The 15585-nt window shown below is 44.1% G+C and overlaps 1 protein-coding gene across 3 annotated transcripts in view; it reads right to left on the reverse strand.

Moving 5' to 3' along the window:
- KCNJ3 (potassium inwardly rectifying channel subfamily J member 3) overlaps window positions 1–11292 on the reverse strand; it is a 106914-nt gene extending 95622 nt beyond the window's left edge. The window contains exons 1-3 of one of the 3 annotated variants that reach the window (XM_083410580.1): window positions 11207–11292; window positions 7715–8407; window positions 1327–1543 (exon numbers count right to left, since the gene is read on the reverse strand). In XM_083410580.1, the coding sequence (XP_083266706.1) occupies window positions 1327–1543; window positions 7715–8395 (898 nt within the window). In that variant the 5' untranslated portion in view covers window positions 8396–8407; window positions 11207–11292. The other 2 variants (XM_083410579.1, XM_083410581.1) reach the window with 2 other exon arrangements.
- Between the last annotated feature and the right edge of the window lie 4293 nt (window positions 11293–15585).

The following is a 15585-nucleotide window of genomic DNA, read 5'->3' on the forward strand; positions in this document are numbered from 1 at the left end:
ATCTGTAGCACAGAAACCCGATGTATACGTCTTCTGCATGCAATCAGTTTCCGTTTTCGTCTCTGTCAACTTACAGTGCCATCCCTTTCTCCATTCGATTTATTATTACCTGCCTTTGATTCTACACTCAACTTCAATTCTACAACTACAATTGCTAATAACCATACCAATGAGTTTTCTGAGCCCCAGCAGTTTCGCCTTTCATTTCCACTATGGTCTGAATTGTTTTATCCTACTATCTAAAGGTGAACAGAGATACAAAACAAGCAACATCCTAACCCACCAAAGTAAGCGGAACTGGTGCAGCCCTCACAACTCTGGATTTCGACTGAAACAAAACACACAGAATAACTGGAGGAGCTCATTCGCTGTACTAGCATAAACATATTTGACACACTAGGAAGCAAATGGGAATAGACCAAACAGAGGGTAAGAAGCACTAACAGGCTCTAAACTGCTCCCCTTGATCAGAGCAGGATATAGCTTGGAGGGATAAGCACGTATCTATAGTAATACGCTTTGCATAAACCAGACAGGCAACTTTCTCTAGCACTGGAACCCACTCCCTTTGCTCCATGCAAGGTTGGTGTAAGGAGATCCAGAGCTAACCACTGCAGATAATTTGAAGGTTGTACGCATACCCAAAATTAATCCATATCTGCTACAGTGAATGCAGAGGTTGTATTTCTTACATCCTCCAGCCAAATTTCACAAAGTGAGGCTAATTACTTGCAAGAAAAATCCTAGTCCACCTTTCATCATATGACACCAGAGCAGGTTATAGTACAATAAAACCATCAGAACACAAGTTTTTAAAAACAGATTTAAAATACAATTCAACATTTTAAACACTCAGAGGATCACAACCTGGGACTCTTCACTTGTAGCAGCAACAAAATCCCTAATTAATAAAGAGGTGGGGCTCCATTCCACAACCTCTGCACAACTACAAATCAGCTCTGATCTATATTTGTGGTTTTGTAATCTGTATTCTGATCTGAAGTCTCCATAGGAGTGTTTCTGGAATACGGAGGACTGCACACGAAAATACTGGAATTAGAATTCCTATGAATTCTCCCCACCTGCCCAGGGCAGATCTATCAGGAACCTATTATCATACTATGTCTAGGATTTGGGGAGGCAGGCAAAGCAAATCCAAAGCGTCAACTCAGTTACACATGTGCAACCTACTGTGTGTTAATGCAATATCAACATTAAGAAATAACCTTTTGTTTTATGTGTCTTTAGTGCCAAGGTAGGAAGGAATAATATTTGAAACTAAACACAAACATGTGGTTTGAGCGACTTTGAGATCACTGTACTCACCAGTTGTTTCCACGATGCCCTCTAGGATGACAACAATCTCAAATTGTTCCGTCTGCATGCTTCGTTGAGAAAGGTCATAGAAGGGGCTTTTGGAATCTATCACATGGCAGATTGTAAGTGGCGAAACAAGAAAAAGTTGGTCTGCCCCTGTGCTAAAACCTACATCCAGTTCAAGTTGATCGAGGGGGAGAAATTCACCCTCAGGCGTTTGCCGAGACTATATAAAACATGAAGAAAGAGAGAGAGAGAGAGAAATCACAAGCTAATACAGTGAGTTTAAAGGGAGTGACAGCAAGTCACATCCTTGCCAACAATTCCCGCTATCAATCATCCGAGAGAAAATCCAAACAAAAAGATCATGCAGAAATGCTGTTTTTAAAGGGAGGAGGGAAGGAGCCAAACATTACAGAACATGCATGAATTATTTATAAATACATCTTACTATAATTAAACGTTCAGCAGCTCATGAGCTTTGGAGAATTGTTGGGTGTCATAATGTGGTTGCTAAAGCAAGCGAAAGAAAAGTGTGTACATCCTTTTTAGTTGTGTCACTGTAGGACAAGAGTCAATAGCATTTTTTTCTGCATTTCTGTATGAAGCAGCCCAGTATCTGCATTATTGGGGAGGATTCCTTGAATGGTTCTGGATCTTGAACATTTGTGTCAGTGTGTGACTGAATGAAACTGTTCCACCATTTCGTGTTCTATTTGGTTGCTATGAAATGGTTCCTTCTTGCTTCAGGTGCTCTCTACCACAGGAGAGTTAAAAGTTCAGCGGGGAAGTAGAGCACAGGAAGGTCAAAAGTTTCCTGGTGGACGCTTTGCAAAGAAGGGTCAAGGCTTCACAACCTAGGAACCTTGCAGTTAATGGGAAATAGAAACTATTCCCTTTCTGATTGGCAACATCCCTAAAATGTTGGCAGGAAAAATAAAAATACTGTCAAACTAGAAGATAAGGAAATAGGGAAAATTAGTCATGGAATCAGAAAATTGAGGAGCTTCAAGAGAAAGGCCTGAAACCCTAAAAAAGGGTTAGATAGTAGTGCTGGGCAGGAAAGAGCCAAGAGAAGACCACAAGAGAGACTTGGAAGGTGAACACTAACAGTCTAGAATGGGTATAGCTGGATGCATCTACCTTTGTTTATTTTTACTATTATTACTTGACGTTGTGTGTGCTGAAGGACTTTCTTATGATTCTTGACCAATCTCTGAAGTTATTCAGACTAAGAATTTGTTGTCAGTTTTCTTTCAGTTCTATTTATATTCAATTATTACCGGTATATTAATTTGTCTTTTTTTTAAAGGGACATGACATGCTTTACATGGTGCTACACCATGTTATTCTCACTATAATGTTGTGAATAAGTTAGGCTGAAAGTTGTTGAAATGCCTAAGAATATTCAGTGACTATGATACAGTGAGAAGTTGAACCCTGAGGAAATACTCTATCCACCACATGCCACACTTTCTATCCTTGGTGAATGTTTCTATTCATTCCAATATTGCTTCTATTTCTTCCGGCATCTAGTGCTATCAGGCAGCAACTGTATTCAGAAACATTTGCTACCCTTTCTTGGACGTAAACTACACTTAACATGCAGCAGTATAAGCAGACATTGTTAATTAGGCAGATGCTTTTGGCCATGGGTAGGCAAACGAAGGCCCGGGGGCCAGATGCGGCCCAATCGCCTTCTAAATGCGGCCCACGGACGGTCTAGGGATCAGCATGTTTTTACATGAGTAGAATGTGTCCTTTTATTTAAAATGCACCTCTAGGTTATTTGTGGGGCATAGGAATTCATTCATTCCCCCCCCAAAAAAAATATAGTCTGGCCCCCCACAAGGTCTGAGGGACAGTGGACCTGCTGAAAAAGTTTGCTGACCACTGCTTTTGGCCAAACATACTGCTATGCTTGAAATTTTTTAAAACAGCAGCTCTAAAACTATAGGCAACTTCCCATGTGTGATCAGAACACGCATGCCCACTGACGCATGCACCATTTTCGAAACTGCAAGGCAGGGGCAGAAAAGGGTGGGCGTTAGCACATCCTAGTTATGTGTACAGTGCGATGGAACCTCCGTGTAAATGAGGAGTTGCTTGTAGTTCATATCAGCTGATCAAATACATGGGGTTGTATTGGGCTAAGTCACACTCAGAGTTGTTCCACTAAAATCAATGGTGCATAGAAAAGGCAGCAATTGAACCATCACCATCCGTATGCCAGGCTGCAAAAGGGTTTAGATTGAGCACAGAAGTCCCTACCACTGGATCCTGAATGGCTCTCACAGCCAATGTGGGCCTGGTCATTATGCCAGACTAGAGCTGGCACAGGGATCTGGCCCAATCCACCTGCTCCCAGCAACCTATCCACGAGGAAGCAGGAATGGGCAATTTAGGGCTGCAACTTAGGACTGCTATGACATTTGGATACAACCCAACTATTTTCATTAATATCATTCCTGGGGAACTTAGTTTCTTTCTTTCCACATTGTTTCCTTAACTTCAAGGGAAACCCCACCAAATTGAAAGACAACAGCGTGTGAACATTGCCGTATCCTTGCCTGGCCCTATTTATTTCACAAGGGTGTGAATAAGAGAACCCACCAATTAAAGCCATTCCTGAATTTCTGATTGGGTATAAATTTTAGAACACATAAATATGTTTTAGAATTAAAAAGAACTAACCCCACTGCAACGCTCCATCTCCCTGTATGCAATTCATAGCTGTCAGCGTTTTCCTTTTTTTAAGGGACATTCCCTTATTCAGAATAGGATTCCTTGCAAGAAAAGGGAAAAGTTGACAGCTATGATGCAATTTACTTTATAACTCAGGCCCTTTAGGGTGAATCTCTCTCTTCATCTACTGTTAATACTTAGCTTCACAAACTATACCACCCAAATTAAGGTGCCATTCACTGTGATTCATGTTTTCTGAACCTTGCGCTTCACCATCATGACAGTGTTTTCTTTATTTAAAAAGAGAGAGAGAGAGTATGAACTGAACATTAAGATGATTGACTGGGTTCCTTTGAGATCTCATACTTGTAAAATAGATGTATATTCTATGCTAACTTTTCCAAATATGATATCCTTCAAATCCTAATTTGTTCAACATCAAATTATTTTCAACAAACATATACCATTTTGCTGTCTGTAGTCAAGAGATAGGGGGAAAGATATCTGCCACTTTGACACTGGATCTAGATTTCACTTTATTGAATTTGCTGTGATGCTTCTTAAGCAAATTCTTTACTCCACCCTAAAGTATGCCATCCACAATTTACCATTTTCTTTTCTTGGGGCTGTTCAGCAGTTCAGCAATTCACACAGAAGCATGACATCTGTGCAACTATTGTTCTGTGTTAACGGGCACAGCATATACTATGAAAGATAGATAGATAGATATTGCACACATTTAAAATACAACATTAAATTCTTAATGCTTTTGGTCTAAATCCCTTTTTCCCCCACCCACACATGATAGCAGAAGAGTTAAAATGACTATATTCTTAAAGATATTCTGAAACAAATCTACTCACTGGACAAGCGTACACTACACAGCCATGTAGCTGCAAAGTATGATTCCCTTCTATAAAGTTGATCGCATTTTCTGAGTGACTGTCTAACTCTAAAAAGCTGCTTCAGCTGTCTAGTAAATCATATGCAGAGACATCTCAATGTTATAGAAAGGAGCAACTTCATAATGTATCAATCAGCATGGTAATTGGTGTGCGACGCAAATCAGAACTCGGGGAAATAATTAATTTAAATTCAGGGTTGTGCTAAATTCCATCATCTGTACTTCATAATTGGTTATTACAGCCTAATAATGAAAGTCCATTCTGTGGTATATGCCGGTGCCCTCTAGACAAATACTAATGAGGATACTGAACCTGCAATTTAGTTTACTGATTTACATTACTGATAAAAAAAACTACTTCTCTACATGGAAGCTGGAGAGTTATGACTACAATGCTTATTAATGGAAATTTCCAGGTTGGTTTTTTTTAAGTATGTCTTGGTAGGAAAAGCTGCAATAGTTCTTCATGCATTTTTTATCAGTTATGAATTTTATCCTAATGCAGCTAAGGGTAGCTTCGCGTCATCTTTTAATAAATAATAGCTTGGGGTATGCTATATCATGGTCCAATTTCCTAAATTTATTATAATTTACTTTTCATTATTCAATCAATTAAGAACTAGGCGTGTCACTAAAAGTTTCATTGAACCAGTGACTCCTTGAATGCACAAATGTTTAACTATTGTTGACCTCTTTCTCAATGTTTTGAATTTCTTCACTCTTGAGATGTTGCGTTGATGTTTAGGGGTCTGGATTTAATTACTATTAATAAAAGTCCCATCTAGCCCACAGTGCTAAAAAGCAACGTGGGCAACCTACTTGAACCTATATGGGACTTTCTCTTCACAATCTCCATTCATGAGTGACACCAGTACCCACAATGAGAGTCCCAGTAAAGTCAGTGTTTTCTCCATAAACTTAAAATGCAATAAGACTGTCAGACCCATTAAGCCTCCACCACAAAGTCTTGAAAGAGTGTTTGGGGAAAAACCTAGCAGAATGGAAAAAAAATTTTTGGTTACAGCAGCCTTCAAAAATTACAAAACCAGAGAAGAACATGTCCCTCTCAGCGAAGAGCTCTCTGTTTTATTGTCACAATAGTCTTTCATCATTAATCTATTTTTTTTTTCACCTCCACACTAAGCTTAGCATTCATTTCTCCACCAGTATTCACTCTAGCCATAGTTAGCCCAAACAGTTTGCAAACCTGCCTCTAATCCCGACTGCAAAATGAGGTTTGGCACTAATTCAGGGGAGTAAAAATGCCACAACAGGTGTAACACTAACTGTAGTTAACTCCAAAATGGAAAGGAAGGAAGAACTATTATCCCTCATGCACAAAGGGAAGGGAGGAGCATGAGAGCTTATAGAGCAGTCCCAACAATTAGGAGATAGGCAGTACTGCATCTCACAAAGCCTCGGTGGCATGAACTGCCCTTATTTGATATTATATAACCATGTACAGTACAGACAGTATTTTAACTGGGTGTTTAAAAGGCTGTAGCTATACTCCTGTACACAGGCCCCCAAGGACAGTGATGATAATGCATCTACATGGTGCTTCAGAATATTCAAATCACATGATATACATTTAAGCAAGCTAACTGTGTACATAGATGTGGCCGGTGGAGAATATTATTTTGACCTGAGGCTATTGGAGTGACTCTAGATTGTGGATTCTGTTTATCTGATTAGTCTTAAGACAGAGGCAAAGCAATATTCTGGATGTAGAAAAAATGAGTCCTTCGAAGGTATATATGACATCACTATCTGTCACTCATACTCCTAAAGTGAAACCTCCACTGAACTCAGTTGACCTTTATGATGTGGGGGTGATCAATATTTTCAATTGAAGGACTGAACTCTGAAAAACATATTGTTCTATTAAGCTCCAGAGAGCAACCATCTTTCCATTTTACTTATAAGAACAGGTGGTTTAATGAATTTAAAGGATTTTAAAAATGTAACATGCTAGTGGACTGTTTCACACAGTTCTACAAAAAGAAGAGGGTAGGAGAAAGTCTTGATTTAAAGGCTGGATGTCTCAAAGAGTTTATTGTTAATTCCAGTTTTTTTGGAATATGACTGTGGAAAGGGGGTATTGCCCTGAGAACTGGGGAAGATATGAAGGAATTCATGCTTTTTTAAAGGGGAATGAGAGACAGTGCTATAAGGACTACATGGTGGAAGGAACCACAGACAGGGAGGATATTCGCAGAAGAGAACTGATGAGAAATGACAATGTAACTGCACTAGAGCTGGAAAACCAAGGAAGGGAAGTGCCGAGAGATCTCCATAGGGTGGGTAGAAAGTAGATTGATCGGGATCTGCTAGTAGATTTGAAATCTGATTGCAAAAGTTTCTTACTCTCATTGCTTAACAGCAGCAACAAAATGACTTTCCCCACCAAAATTAAGCAGCTTAAATGAAAAAAGCTAGTGAGGAGTGGGCTTCTGTCTGAAATGACTAGGAGCTCAGGTACTGAAAACAAATTCCAAGGCTCAAAACGATATAGGCAGAGGCACCCTGTTCTTTCCTTTAAACTATATGTCTCAGCACCTGGCTCTGGTTGGTAGACCTTGAGGTTCTAATGAAAAAGCAAAGCAGATCCAGCAAACTTAAAAGTACAGAAGACTGCATGGAGGCAAAGGGGTGAGCAAAAGGCAAAAGTGGAGGCATGAATGCTTCCATGAAATCTTGTTTAATGAAGAAAGGTGTAGAGTGCAAACTTGGAAAAAAGGTGAAACATAGAGAGGAACATGCATGTGTGGTTAGAACAGATGGCAAGAAAGAGAGCCTTAAACTTACTTTGAGGAGTTTGCAGCGGATCTGTGCAGAGACCATGTGACTGTTGCGGAGGTTGCCCACCCTGAACATGAGGGTGAGCTTGCCATCTCTCATGGAGATGGCAGCATGTTCGCTGAACATCAGCGTCTCTGCCCTTTTCTTAGGTTGGGACATCTTGATGAACATGCAGCCAATGAGAAATGCATCCACAATGGAACCCAGGATGGACTGGAACAGGAAAAGGATGATGCCCTCCGGACATTTGTCCGTAATGTATCGGTAGCCATAACCAATGGTGGCCTCTGTCTCTATGAAGAAGAGGAAGGCGGAGGGGAAGTTGTAGACGTTGGCCACGCAAGGAGTGTACTTCTCGTCATGGGCTTTGTTCAAGTCACCTCGCATGTAGGCAATGACCCACCACATGGAGGCCATGAAAAGCCAGGCCACCGTGTAGGTGAGGATGAAGATGAAGAGGTTCCAGCGCCACTTGAGGTCCACCAAGGTGGTGAACAGGTCCGACAGGTAGCGGCTCGTCTCGCTGCCCAGGTTGCCATGCTGAACGTTGCACCGGCCATTCTTGTCCACAAACCGCTGGCGCTTCTTCTTGTGCGCCGGCGCCTGCTGCTGGTGGAAGCCGGAGCCACTGGACGAGGTGGTCACTACCTGGTAGTCGTCCCCAAATTTCCTTCGCAGTGCAGACATAATACACCCAGGCTGGCCAGTGTCGCCAATCCGCAGTTTGTAGGGTTGGGGGGGAAGGGAGGAGAGAAAGAAAGAAAGGTGGAAGGACTTGGTAGGACTGCTGCACCCTTCCCTCTATTCTCTTCTCCAACCTTCCTCTTCTCCTCTCCGCTCTTACTTTTGTTTCCCTCCCCTTGTTTCCAATACACACAAACACATTTGCTCTTTCGGACCACCTTCTTTCTTCCCCCTCCCCACCCCAGCCACCCCGTCTCCCTTTTTTGGGGAGGGGGGAGAAATCAACTCTTCCTTCCCCAACTCAAACCCAGCAGGACCCCGCCACGTACAGGAGGAGCAGGGGTATCACCATCACCTTATCTTTTTACCTTCCAGCAGCAGGCAGCTCAATCGGGCATCGTCCTCCTCTTCCTAATCCGCTCCTGGAAGTTGCGCGGGTGGGGGGGGGGGAGAGAGGAGGCAAGAAGAGAGGCGGCGGATTCGGCGCAAACTAGCCGCAGTCCGCCAGGCGGGCGGCCGCTTTTTGGCGCCCTTTCCTCGCCTCTCGCGGGCACAAAGGCATCGCTGGGCAGGTCCTCTTCTTCCTCACCAGCCTCCTCCTCCTCCTCTTGCCGTCCTTCCTTCCCTCAGAAGCGGCGGGGGGGGGGGGGACAAAAAACACCCCGAGAGCGAGCTGCCTCGTCGCGCCTGAGGAGTTGCTCTGTGGGTGCGCGCCGCGTATGGCGTGCGTCCCCGAAGGAGAGAGAAAGAGAAGAAGAGTCCCTCAGCGGCGCCTTGCCACCAACTGAGGCGCAGCAGCCGCGGCTCTGCTACCACCCATTCCTACGGCTTCTTCGCCGCCGAAGGAGCTGCGTGTAAAAATAACATTAAAAAAGAGGGGGGGGGGGCGCAGAGAGAGAGAGAGAGGAGTCCTTCCCCTCTCGAGGCTGCTTTTTCGCCTTCCCCCTCCCTTCCACCCGCTCAGTACTAAGCGAATGGATCAATCCACGTTGCTCTCTTGCTCAGCCGCCCTTCAGGCTGCGCGGAGGAAACGACTCGCGTGGGTTTCTTCCCCCTCCTCACGCTCGTGGGAGGTGGGAGGCGGGAGTTGGCGCGGCGGCGGCGGCAGAAGACGTCTCTGGCTGCGCGCGTGAGTTACTGCCTGCGGTCATCTGCAGACCTTCTGCTTTAGCCCCGCCTGCCCCTTGCCTTCTTTTCCCGCCGCCCGCACCGCTCCGACCCTTCATTTCGCGCCGAGGGGCCGAAGGAGGCGGCGGCGGCGTCGAGAGTGCCAAAGGCTACCCCTCCCTAGCCTACCCTGGGCGCCCTCGCCTCGCCCACCACCTGGCTTTGGCCCCGAGGCGCCGTCTCCGCTGCCCCGCGGGCACACGCCCACTTCGCCCCTCGGGGCAGACCTCGCTCCCGGGGAAAGAGAGAGAGAAGCCACGGCGCTCGCCCAGGAGGCCGGTGTGTGCCAGTTTGTACGGCGGAGCAGTGGCACTTACAGGGGGGGAAATAGCTTAGATCGAAATGTGTGCACAGGGATAGCTTGAAGTGGAAAAGGATTTAGACGCTCGCCAATGCAGAGCAGAGTCACCCAATGGAGGGATCTGAGGGGGTGCCGCTGGTGGAAGTCCAATCCTGCCTAATAATATTGAGAGATCTTGCCAGTTTCTGGGTAGCTGCTCTCCCCACCCCCCACCCCCTTATTATTTTTTGGTCACTCTGCCTGTTGCAAACATTGCAGCAGAAGCTATACCCACTTCCTTAATTTCATCAAAGAAAGAAAGAAATGCTGCAAAATTCCAGCACTGCAGCAGCAGTAGCACTACTCCATCAGACCCGGGCATGGATAAGTGGTTCCGTATATGGTCGCCTTCTCAACTAGAATAGACTTTCTTGACACAAAGCGCATAGTAATGTGGGTTATAATTATCACGCTGTGGGACCAAGGCACAAATAGAGGAAGGGTGATGCTAGCCCTAAAGACTGCTGTGGGCCCAAACAGAGAAGGCAGAGTGAAAGCGGCAGCTAGAAAGGCAGAGAAAGGGGAATTTGGGGTAGAAAATAGGGGCCAGCACAGATGAGACCCTTTTCCTCCTGTGAGGCACAAACTATTTAGTACAGGGAAACATCTGTGGCGATATCCTAGGTAGAAAGAGCACATGAGACTCAAGGGTGTCACTGCATGTGTGTTTTTTCTCCCCAGAGCAGGAGTGACAACATCATCTGGTGCGGCACTAGGATAATGAATGGACTTTCCTTGCTCTGGCAACTGAATGAAGGAATAATGAGCCTTTCAAGTTTGTTTGGTACAGATTTGTGTGAGGAAAATACCAAGCAGAGGCTGAATTCTACTTCACACTAGTACTTTGTATAATTACACTTTTTTTGCAAGATAGTTTGCCTTTCTAAATAAAGGTTGGGTTTCAACAGGTGGAGTTCCTTTGCATGAGGCTGTAGACCAGGCATGGCTAAACTCGGCCCTCCAGATGTTTTGGGACTAAAATTCCCATCATCCCTGACCACTGGTCCTGTTAGCTAGGGATGATGGGAGTTGAAGTCCCAAAACAGCTGGAGGGCTAAGTTTGGCCATGCCTGCTGTAGACATACTGACCCTATTACATGCTGTTGAGAGAGAGAGAGAGAGAGAGAGAGAGAGAGAGAGAAAATGAATAGATCAACACTGTTTTCTGCCTTCCTGGACACTCCTTGAGAGCAGGACCATGAACATGGGGGTGTGACTATGGAGGCTGCCATGATAAAGCTCCTACACTTCAAATTAACGCTATACCACAGCAGGAGGAGAAGGCCAGCTTGTTTCATTCCACTTACCTTAATTCACAAGCTGTTCAAATGTCCCAAAAGTGAACAGATGATGACTTTTGCCTCTCCCTTTTTATCTTCAGTTTGCCTTTGGGTTACATTGGGTTACATTTGGGTTACAGACCTACATTGGCTCCCAGTATGTTTCCGAGCACAATTCAAAGTGTTGGTGCTGACCTTTAAAGCCCTAAACGGCCTCGGTCCAGTATACCTGAAGGAGCGTCTCCACCCCCATCGCTCTGCCAGGACACTGAGGTCCAGCACCGAGAGCCTTCTGGCGGTTCCCTCACTGCGAGAAGCCAAGTTACAGGGAACCAGGCAGAGGGCCTTCTCGGTAGTGGCGCCCTCCCTGTGGAACGCCCTCCCACCAGATCTCAAAGAGAACAACTACCAGACTTTTAGAAGACATCTGAAGGCAGCCCTGTTTAGGGAAGCTTTTAATGTTTGATGTATCACAGTATTTTAATATTCTTTTGGAAGCCGCCCAGAGTGGCTGGGGAAACCCAGCCAGATGGGCGGGGTATAAATAATAAATTATTATTATTATTATTATTATTATTATTATTATTACATGTCTGTTTTAAACAAACATACAACACAGTATAGGTATGAAATAACAGCCATTGGTCACATTCGACAATCTCTGATCATTCAATGAGTCCATTGCCAAAATATTCATATATGGTATTATAAAACAAATTATTGATCACTAAACTCAGTTCACATTTCATATTTTACTTAAATGTATGTCTTTATATCCCATACAGTTATTAATTCTTCTGCTTTTTGAGGGTTCTTTACATGATTCTGATATCTGCCAAATGGGAGTCTTTTTCGTTGCAATGTTATTTACCTGGAAACTCAAGGGAATTTCCTCCCAAATAAGTGTACTCAAGTTGTGCAGTCTTTGTCATCTATTCCTTGCGCTTATTACATTTCTCATATTTCTGCCCACATACAATCTAAAAGCCCTGCCTTCCATTGTTAAACATGTGGCACAACTTATATGTAAGAAGGGATAATAACGGAAGATTTCTTGGAAGAGTATTTGTGGAATATACCAAATGAAGCGTAGAAATAAGTAATGTACATGTTCAACCACCAGCAACAAATCCCATCGCTACTGTACAGTACTCTTTCAAAAAGCAACATCCAGCACACTGTTTTGCATAACATTTCTTTGAGATTAAAAATGGAAAGTCATGATAAAGAGCTTTAGTACCCAAATCACTGATTTAAATTCAGTTCTTACATGTTGTGCAGAACAAGAGCTGAATGCTCATTTAGCACCTAAAAATGAAACAAGCAGATGTTTCACTGATAAAATGTTTATATGCAGTGTCTACAAATACAAAGAGCATAGCTAATGGTGCTTTAACAACACAATTCAGACAATTAGGCTCTACCAATAGAGGGCATGACTGCCGTGTCTAAATCCCAGGTCACTGCATGAAGAAAGATCTGTGTCCATTCTGTGTGAGCTTGGCACTTGGTTTCATCAGTAATTTGTGTGCAACTTCTACCAGTCAAAAAGCTTATTGCTTTTTTGTGGATTTGCTGTATTTTCACACATGGAAATAATGCATAGGGTTGTACTATCAAACTGTAAAATGGTAGGGGTTTTGTTTTGTTTGTTTTGTTTTTTATAGTAGGCTTAAAGTTACCCTCCAAACATTTTTCTTGGGTTGTGTCAGCTACTGCAGTCAATTGGTAGTGTCCAATGTTAATCCTACTCAGAGCAGACCGATTGTATCCAACCAACGCATTCTGTCAGCGCAAAGATTTTGGCTTGTGCAACAGGACTCTCCTCCCCCTTCCTCTCCCCATGCTCCCTGCCAAAACCCCAATAGGGGTTTGGGGCAGTGGTTTTCAGCCAGTGTGCTGTGGCACCCTGGGGCGTCTTGAATGCTGGTCAGGGGTGCAGTGAGCAACACTGGCCTCTGTCCCTCTTTCCTTCCTCTTGTCTCTCTGCCTCCCCAAGGCTTGCACAGCTGTTTGTTGCAGCAGCCCTGGCTGCAAGCTTCCCAGGCAAATGGTGCCTCTTGGGCTGGCCAGGGGGTGCTTCCCAGGCCTCTGTGGGGCAGTGTGAGGAGGCGTCTCTCTTTGGGGCAAGGGGGCAGCTCAGAGAGACGAGTGGCGGCGCCAGCAGCTGCCCGGAGAACGCCCAAGGGGAGAGGAGAGGATGCTGAGGGAACACTCCACAAGGGAGGGTGTTCGGAAAAGTGTGAGAAGCTGTCATCTCTGCAGGCAAGGGGTGACGTAACTGGACTCCTGAGCCCCACAGGGGTGCCGCAGAAAGAATGTAGTTGGTCAAGGGAGCCACGGACTCAAAAAGTCCACTGAGATAAGAAGTTAAAAGACGTAACTAAGGTCCAGTGGGTGGAATTCAGTGTAACGCTAAGGAGACCCCACTCAATCATCACAAACATTTCTGCTTGCCTGGCGGAAGAATTCCCCCCACCCCACCCCATACACTGTCTTGTGGGTTCTCCCAACCCACTCAGGTGGGGAAACAGGGAAATAGAGGAGCAAAGCCCTTTTGGGTTAGCAGCACTCCTTGCATGGGGTTCTGCCAGGGAAACCTGTTACTTGAATCTACCTCATTAATGTCAGTGGGTCCATTCTCAGCAGGACTTCCTATCACACTATTGTTGTAAGCCAAAAATGGCTTATCTCCTGAGCTTATGCCAATAAAACGCAGAAGCTTGAGGGGTTAGGAGCCCAACGTTTATTGCAAAGCAATAGGTTACAGTCGGATCGTTCTGCAAAACTGCAACCGTGTCCGATGGTTCAGGCAGTGGTTTTTATAAAGTTTCAAACAAAGCATTTCAATTTTCACCAGTCACGTATGCACAATAAGCATTGGCAATTTTGTTGATTCAGCGTTGATTCTCACTGTGACCTGTTACATTGTATTAATGTGCATGTTGGGAACTTGTGTTACGTGTAGCCATTTGCACCATGTAGCAATTGAGGTTCTAGCTTTCAGCTGTACAGTGGTGTCCCGCAAGACGAATGCCTCGCAAGACGGAAAACCCGCTAGACGAAAGGGTTTTCCGTTTTGGAGGTGCTTCGCAGGACGAATTTCTCTAAGGGCTTGCTTCACAAGACGAAAATGTCTTGCGATTCCTGGGGGGTTTTTTCCGCTCCCCACCCCCTTTTTCTAAGGCACTAAGCTGCTAATAGCCTTTTAGCAGCTAATCCGCTAATCCCTTAAGCCTTTAATAGCCGCTAATAGCGCTAATCTGCTAATCCGCTAATGGGCTTGCTTCGCAAGATGAAAAAACCGCTAGATGAAGAGACTCGCGGAACGGATTCTTTTCGTCTTGCGAGGCACCACTGTATATTTGTGATGCACATATTAGCTGTATTTCTGCTCCAATGGGGTGGGGGGAGGCAACCTGCAAAATCATCAGTTTCTTAAAGCTACAGGTTACCATAACTTCTCTAACAGAAGCGCACTCAAGGATTTCCAGGGGTACACATTATCACATTTATTGTGGCCCTTTGGGCGGGCCACCACCACACTATGATGAAGCACTCTCTCACTTACAAGACAACTGTACCTATTTTCATATGTTATATAATATTGGAGAATATTTTTATTTGAAATTTGGGGTTTTTAAAGTTTATGCAGGGCTTCTCCCCCCCCCCCTAAAAAACTGTTTAGGGTTCTCTCTTTTTGACTCAATAAAACCACCATTTTATAGTTCAAATTGAGGAAAATAAATACAGTAAATGGAGAAAAGTACAAAGCTTCACAAAATGTTTAGGGGTATGCGTACCCCTGCTTCCCCCCAGAAAAAAAAGCACTGGATTTATGAATCCGCAAGCAGACTTACTGGAATCTACATTACTCTCAATGTTTCATTGAGGAAATGTACTTTAACTTAAGTAGGGCCAGGCAACAAATATTCTATTTACATGCATTCCTGAGAACAGCCAATATCTCACCTAGTATAATGCAGCTTGGGCTGCAATATGCATGCTTAAGAACGGCGAACTGCTTGTATAGCCTTAAGACTAAATCTGTGTTGCAGTGTCCCTACAAGCAGGGCATACATATGGAATCACTTCTAGCATGTGCAACTGAAGTGAATTATCAGCAATAACTTTATTCTACAGCATTGTACTGCCAGCAGAACAGGACAAAATCTTCTAAGGCAGAAATATTTTTCTTGACATACAGCTGAACCAGAAAAGATGGATTTCAAGATGGAATTGCACCTGTGAGGGCTTCACATATCCAAAATATGATGTAGTATTTAGCCCATGGATCGTGAACATGTATATTTCTTTTCCTAAATTACATGAAATGATAATTCCCATTGTGTTCAGGCAGTGGCTAGGGATTACAAAAGTGGTAAAATAGCTTTGTGATTAGAATG

The sequence above is a fragment of the Podarcis tiliguerta genome, assembly GCF_965153285.1.
Source record: "Podarcis tiliguerta genome assembly, chromosome: 1".
Classification (NCBI taxonomy): domain Eukaryota; kingdom Metazoa; phylum Chordata; class Lepidosauria; order Squamata; family Lacertidae; genus Podarcis; species Podarcis tiliguerta.